This window comes from Mustelus asterias, chromosome 24 (assembly GCF_964213995.1).
Source record: "Mustelus asterias chromosome 24, sMusAst1.hap1.1, whole genome shotgun sequence".
In the NCBI taxonomy this organism is placed as follows: domain Eukaryota; kingdom Metazoa; phylum Chordata; class Chondrichthyes; order Carcharhiniformes; family Triakidae; genus Mustelus; species Mustelus asterias.
Window position 1 is genome coordinate 23,053,893 of NC_135824.1, and position 7,737 is coordinate 23,061,629.

General features: G+C 41.3%; 1 protein-coding gene across 4 annotated transcripts in view; it reads right to left on the bottom strand.

Annotated features, from left to right (window-relative positions):
- Positions 1 to 7,359, bottom strand: part of tcf12 (transcription factor 12) — a 254,110-nt gene extending 246,751 nt beyond the window's left edge. For 3 of the 4 annotated variants that reach the window (XR_013500784.1, XM_078241431.1, XM_078241430.1), the window contains exons 1-3: positions 7,296 to 7,359; positions 6,529 to 6,621; positions 5,854 to 5,926 (exon numbers count right to left, since the gene is read on the bottom strand). Coding sequence is in view for 3 of the 4 variants with exons in the window: in XM_078241431.1 (XP_078097557.1) it covers positions 5,854 to 5,926; positions 6,529 to 6,600 (145 nt within the window). In the remaining variant the exon portion in view is untranslated. Of the gene's footprint in view, positions 1 to 5,853; positions 5,927 to 6,528; positions 6,622 to 6,819; positions 7,238 to 7,295 lie in introns of those variants that run through there. The other variant, XM_078241428.1, reaches the window with a different exon arrangement.
- Between the last annotated feature and the right edge of the window lie 378 nt (positions 7,360 to 7,737).

The following is a 7,737-nucleotide window of genomic DNA, read 5'->3' on the forward strand; positions in this document are numbered from 1 at the left end:
CAACAATGCATCCCGAAAATTAAATTTCTCTAAAAATGCTATGAAAAAGTGAGCATTCCATCTTCAAACTCAGCTCCTTCTTCTGTTTATGAGCATCACATTCTGCTGAACGTGATGGTCCTCCTGAACCAAGCAAAATGTTCACACAACTCTCAACAATTAAACTCTGAAGAGTCATCCAGACTCAAAACGTTGGCTCTATTCTCTCTCCACAGATGCTGTCAGAACTGCTGAGATTTTCCAGCATTTTCTGATTTTGTTTCAGATTCCAGCATCCCCAATATTTTGCCTTTGTCCCAACAATTAAGGCACAATCCAGCCATATATCGCTGCCTGTACAGGGTTATCACATTAGGCCAATTGATCATCTTAAACTATCTATTCCACACCAGTAAGCTTCTTCATTCCTTAAGTACAACGTCCGACTGCTGATCCAAGTGTTTCCTATTGCCATCCACCTCCACAAACCACCCTCCGTTTGCAATGCCTAGCTGCTGCTGCTTTTAAGCCCTCCATTTGTAACTTTTACATTGCTGAGCTATGGTTCACAAAGATTTTGCTGTTAAACACCAAATACTCCAGAATGCATCATAAGGTTCGCTGCAAGCCAAGGTTCCAATTTTCAAACCACTGCCCAGTGATCCCACTCCATGTTCACATTGAAGATTGGATTAGGTTCTTTCCTCATAAAGACGACACTTTCAGCTAAGTGCAGCTGGTTGACAGAGCTCCTGCTTCCAGCACTTTTGCACCATCCTTTCAATTAGGACCTGTAGCTGGCAATTTGCTGATGCACTATTTTTATTCTCTGCGAGCAGATCAGCCGCTTCGAGCAGGTTTTCCTTTAACGAGGAGAATTAAGTGACCTAGCATGTTAACTGGATAACCCAGTTCTAAAAGTATACTGGTCCTGCCCCATTCAGACAAATAGATTCTTACACGGAGTAGGTTGCCATCCAGCCCACTCACTTTAATGGTGATACACAATATCAAATCCATAGGAGAAATCTTGTTATTTGGAAAGTTGTGTTCACTAATTTCAGGATGCACAAAACTACCATTTCGCTCGTACTGCAGGGTCAAGGCAACAATATATTCCTGGAAACTGAACAACATATTGGCACAGAGTGTGGCCCACAAGCTTGCATCTTCAGAAACCCAGTCTTCCAGCTATTATTTAGTCATGTACAAAACGCATGTTTTTAAGTTTGATAGTTACTCTAAATGCCTGATTGTTTTCTTGTGATATACAAGCTACATCAAGAATAAAAGTACTAACATTATCATGCATTTGCAATGTTCTAATGTAATTTGTCTTCCAAGTTCATGAATTACAAGATGCACAACATGTTTTTAATTCTATCCATCGGACTCATCTTACTTGCATTTGTTTAATTTTGTTGGTAATCAACATTTTCCCAAAATGTCCATGATAATACAGAAGTAATCATGTACACCTCCAAGATCCGCTGTGGGGCGACACAGTAGCACAGTGGTTAGCACTGCTGCTTCACAGCTCCAGGGACCTGGGTTCGATTCCCGGCTTGGGTCACTGTCTGTGTGGAGTTTGCACATTCTCCTCGTGTCTGCGTGGGTTTCCTCCGGGTGCTCCGGTTTCCTCCCACAGTCCAAAGATATGCAGGTTAGGTTGATTGGCTATGTTAAAATTGCCCCTTCGTGTCCTGAGATGCGTAGGTTAGAGGGATTAGCGGGTAAAACATGTAGGGATATGGGGGTACGGCCTGGGTGGGATTGTGGTCGGTGCAGACTCGATGGGCCTCTTTCTGTACTGTAGGGTTTCTATGATTTCTATGATCCACAAACAGCAAATTAAAGTGATCATTTAACCTATTTTTGATCATGTTAGCTAAAGGAATTATCTTCTGCTAGTAGGGAAAGGGGAAGAAACATATGTGCAGTGCAAAAAAAAAACAGCATAGGGCCGATTGGCTTTTGCTGTTCTTCAAATACTACCATGTGAACAGGAACAGGTACATGGGGCCTTATTTTGGATGCGATTGCAAAGTAAGACATTTCCAATCTGAAAATTTAGTCTGGCTTACAAGACGGAGTTCTGGAAGAGGGCTTCAAGGCGCCAGCTGAATGAACTAAGCTAATGCCTGAGGAGCAGTGGACTGCCTAATTGATTGCGCGCAGCATCAGCGATTTGTTTCAGTGCACGGGCCCTTAAAATTATTTTATGCAGTTGCACATGCACCTTATTAAATGAATTGTGTGCCTGTGTAACTTGGAGGGAATATTGAAAAGATTTTGACCACTGACCAAGTCAAAGCAGTAATAAGACAACTGGCATGCCAAATTTTCAGAGTTGTTGTTGGCATTTCCTAATTTTATTAATTAAATTGCTACCTGGTAACTTGTCACTGGACAAAAAAAGTTAACGAACAAGTACTCAGCCTTTAACTTTTTTTAAAAAACTTTGTTAGTGCCACAAGTATGCTTATGTTAACACAGAAATGAAGTTACTGTGAAAATTCCCGAGTCGCCGCACTCCGACGCCTGTTTGGGTACACTGGGGGAGAATTTAGCATGACCAATGCACCTAACCAGCACTTGCTTTGCACTGTGGGAGGAAACCAGAGCACCCGGAGGAAACACATGCAGATACGGGCAGACTCCATACAGACAAACCGGGAATCGAATCCGGGTCCCTGGCGCTGAGAGACAGCAGTGCTAACCACTGTGCCACCTATCTTTCATAGCTTTAATCAGTGGTGGGCAAGCTGCAGCCTGGTGGCCCATCTGGCTCCTGAGTGCAGCCTTCAAGATATTTTGTTGACCCTTGCCCACGTGTAGGGTTGTCATATTCCACTGATCTCCGTCCAGATGTTTTTTTCCTAACAGTATGACTGAAGCAATGCGCATGTAGAGCAAGGGCAAGTGAAGTAAGATGCATGTAGATTACACACATCGGATGCAGAGGGAACTCTCACAGTCAAAGTGCAAATATTTATCATTTGAAGTTGATGATATTTCCATTATATACAAACAATGTATAATGAAGGATTTTCTATAACTCATTATGAAATATTTGGCATTGTGTTAAAAGTGGGATCATGGTTCGTGAACATGCCCGATTTCAATCTTGCAGCCCACTGGTGAAGGAGGTCCACTCATGCAGCCCACTCACTCGCCTAGGTTGCCCAATGGTTCAAATCAAATCAAAAGTGCCCAAGTGATGTCAACCCAGCAATGCACGACATTAAGGACGGAAAGTACACATCAACATGCAGCATCGCATCCTACCCAAGTTTAAAATTGATCAAAGATTCCTCTTTTGTTTGAATACAACTAAGTTTCAATTTCAAAATATAATAAGACAATACCAATACATTTGTTACTGCTAATTTAAATATCCCATAATGGACCAAATTACAGATTAACCTACTGAAAGGCACTAAATTAATTTAATCCAGCAATAGCATTCAATCTCAGATCTAATCATCCCAGTTAGTTGAGCTATAATATTACATGGTATATGTCATCAGATCAGATGTTAAGTGGCATAGGATGCGTGGTAAACAAAGTGCTTGGGGATTTAATTGCACCTACAGGTTGTATATATATTCTAAACTACTACCATACGCTATGTGGTGTAGCTTTGCCCTGATCTACTATTTCAATCCTGCAAAAAGTTATTTTAGCCAATAACACCGGTCCTACTAGACTTGTTCAAATTGATAGGCATTTTACATATATCTGGTGCAGTGATATTGAAATGTAGGGTAACTGTGTAACTTATGCAACCCAAGACACACACATTACAAAGGGCACTGCTTCCTGACAAGGAGTCCGCTATATAGATACTCAAAGAAAAACTTAAATAAGCCAACGTACATTAAATATTTCAGTAACTTCGGCCTTTTGGCTAAGATCAAGTGTAGTATGGATCGCCTGCACTTGGTTGAGGTCATTAGGTTACGCTGAGGCTTCATATGTTTCATATGAAGCAATTTTTAAAAGCGGCATCTCGGCCTTTTGGCTAAGATGCAAATGAGCTCAAGTCTTGGAGGAGGATCCTCCCCCTTCTCCAATCAGCTTGACTCATGTAGATCAGGCCCAGGACAGGGTGGTTTTGGTCTCCCATCCTGTCTTGTCAGCCTGGATCTGAAATGTCTCAACTTGTTGAGACTCTGAATTGGATTTGATTGAATTGGAAAAGTATATTTAAAAAAAAACTTGTACTAAAAACACATGTTAAAATGGATGGAAAGATTCTATTTCAGACAACATGCACAGCACTATCATACTGGCCTGCAAAAAAGCTGCTCAAATGTAAAACAGTTCCAAACTTTTGCAGGGTTGAATAATCAGGTTTAGATGTCATACTTGAGAAAAGTCAAGTTCCAGGCCGCAACAATGAAGTTGTTTTCTTGTATTCAGATGTTAATTATTTTACACATTTATAATTTCAATGTTATATTGAAGGTAAAGGTTTGCATTCAGAATTTCCAATTTTCTCTGCAACATTGATACGTATGACATATTAATTATTTGGTTTATAGGACATTTGTCTACATGCAACTGTAAAACAAATCTATAAATTACTATTTTTGTTACTGCTATGAAAAACACAAATTATTCCCTTAAAATACCAACCGTGAGCAACAATGCTGTTTTAAGATTTGTTAGAGCTACTGACCTATCTAAGCACGCAGAAACACCATCAGATACACAAAACAAAGTTTTTGCTTCTCAGTCAGACAAAAACAACATCTAATAATGAAGCTGATAAATTTAGGCAACATGCACGTCTAACCTACCAAACATGCAAGGATGTATAAAATTGCACAATTGGTATTTTCAAGTATCTTTGAAGGTGATAGTTCTGTGCACAAAGGCGGCACATTCCATTGAATAAAATGCACACAATATTAAAACAGAATAAATTCCTGATACACAAATTACCTGGTCCAAAAAATTCCATAATGTCGCACTCACTTACGTGATTTAAGTCTGGCTAAAACTTTTCATTATTCCCCACAAAAAAGTAGCAATACAATTCTGATCTAAATGCTCGTTTATCCCAAAACCTGTGTTCATAAAAACATTCAAGCATAAGGAATAGGGTCAATTTAAAATTTCTACTTCAGATCTACATTTAAGTACTTAAAATGTGTTGTACGATGGAAGTCCACTCAATAGCTTCTTCTCAGTGTGATCACAATGCTGTTATTTTAACACAATATCATTTTAATACTGTAGAAAACAGTTACCACAAAAGCATAATTGATATCCATGATTACTGTCAATACTCCCTACAACCCAAGTTGCAACACAAAATGCTGCAACTTAACCAGTCTCGATACAACATTGCAAATTATTCGGAAAGTAATTTCTTAAATTGATTAACCAACTAAACCTTTGCCAGATTAAAAATACCTCGAAATTCTAGTTTAATGCCACACTAACCTCAAAACTAAAATGCAATATTCAAATTGCAAAAATGTAATTTTCCTAATTGTCCACAAAAATCCTTTATAAAAGGAAAAGCAGGATACTATTTCAAAACATGGATCTTCCTCCAGTTGCTAATAGCAGTAAACATCACTTACAGTCTCCGCACTAATCTTTGAACCTTCAAAGAAAGATTCAAAAATCTACCCGTAAGCGGTTTAATATATCCCAACAATTGCTGGCACGACAACATTCCGACAAGAAAATTAGCACTTTTCAGATAGCACATTGGATGGCAGCATTCAGAATATTCCTACACTAACTGCACAAACCCTCAAATAAAGTTTAATACATTTCTGCTATTAAGTTAGGGGGAAAAAAAGCCATGGAGCCATCAAAAAACATCGACTGCAGCACTTCATATTTGAGTCTTACCTGAGCCACCAAATTGACTGCTTGCCAGTGTGGTTGGTCCATTTTTTCCACTATTAACAGGAGGAGAAAACATCTAAAAAAAAGAATGGACCAAGATTAATGAGTGATCTATGTTTTAGCCCATGAATATCAAACATCTGGCAGACTGTACTGATAACAGATTATCTTCTGTGATGGAGTAGTCAAAACGTTATGTGCAATGTGACAAATGATACAACTATTTTTTAAAAAGTAAAACCAAATTAAATCTATTATAAAATATTGACGTAAGCTATAGCCATTCCTGATCGTCTTGATTGTAAATTTTGTAAATGCAATTATCAAAAGGAGCAACGTCTAGTAAAAACGTAATACTGGACGATTTATAATTCAAAAATATACTTGCCACTACCATTTATCTGACAACACTGATCAGTAGAAATCCACGAGTAACTTCAGGCGGTGCACGAATTCTGAAATAATTCAATGCTGAACTCAAAATTAAGCTAGTGCTGAACGCCACATTACTTTAAACTGTTTTGCAGTAATTTCCTCATGAACCTGCCCTTCGACTCGTCTAGACATAACAGTAAACTTCAGAGACTCCTTTTGACTAGGCAGGACGAAGGCAACGCCACATGGCTTTTGAGTGATGGGAAAAACCGTGTTAATAATAAAAGCCTCCAAGCATCATACCGCACTAAAATCCAGCAGATCGCTCAATTCCTTGTCCGTTCCTATAGCGGCCATCCGCTGCTGTGGATTCATCTTGATTTACTCTCACTAAACCTAAGAACAAAACATAGTTACACGATTTACTAAAAAAAACATTGCTTTTAAAAGAAAAAATAAAAGAGGAAACCCTCAGCAGAAACCTTCAAAGTTTGCTGGGGAGGTTTGGAAAAAAAAATCTAAGGAAGGCTCCGGACTCACTGACAAAATAAAAAAAGAAAAGTTGCCGTGCATCAGGTTCCAAAAATATCCTACCGCAGAAAGAGAAGGCGACCCTTCGGAAACACAAGAGTTACTGTACGAGAAATGACAAGTGAGCCGCTAACATAATTCCACATAACAAAGACCATTTAGCCTCGACTGGCAGGACCAACACGCCAAGTAAATCATCAGTGTTAAGTTTTTGTGTAGATCAATCTCCAGGGGGGGGGGGGTTTTGGTGGTGGGGAGAGGTTTGGGGAAATCCCCTGGTTGGTTTGAGAGAAATCCTTGGCTCTGTTCACCCTGCTGTCGGTGGGTTTGGGTTGAGGGGGCGGGCGAGACAGGCGAGCGCTGGAGGCAGGGGGAGGGACATGGCGAGGGTTTTAAGTGGGGTGGGGAAATGTCCCTCGCCTCCCCTCCCTTCTCTGCCTCCACCTCCTGCTGCTGGCCTTGTTCTCCACCCAGTGACACTAAACTCCCCTCCCTCACAGGTCAACTTTAGCCACTCTCCCCTCCCCTCACTCACTCACCTCGCTCTCCCCCACCCCCTTCCAGCGAACATCCAACTGCCGCCAGCGCACACTCCCGCCGCCGGGTTGAGTGAGGGGGGGCTTTTTAAACTCCCTCCTCCTCCCTTTCCCCGCCACTTTCTGTCCCTTCCTTTCCCTTCGGCGCTTCGCCCGCCTGTTTCCCCTCTCCCTCCCTTCTCCGCAGACACACGCCTCGAGTGCCTGACACCAGCAAGCTGGGGGCCCCCTCTCTCTCTCTCTCTATCTTTCTATCTCTATCTCTTCTTCCCTCCCGCTGCTTATCACCCTCCACGGCTCCCTCAGGCGGACATGTTGTTTTCGGGGAGGGAGGGCTCGGAGACCGGTGAGGGGGAGGGGGGGCGGGGGAGGGGGAGGGGTCAGAGCCGCCTCACCGCGCTCGGCCGGGACGCTGTATCCCTCCGAGCTGCCGATCAATTATACA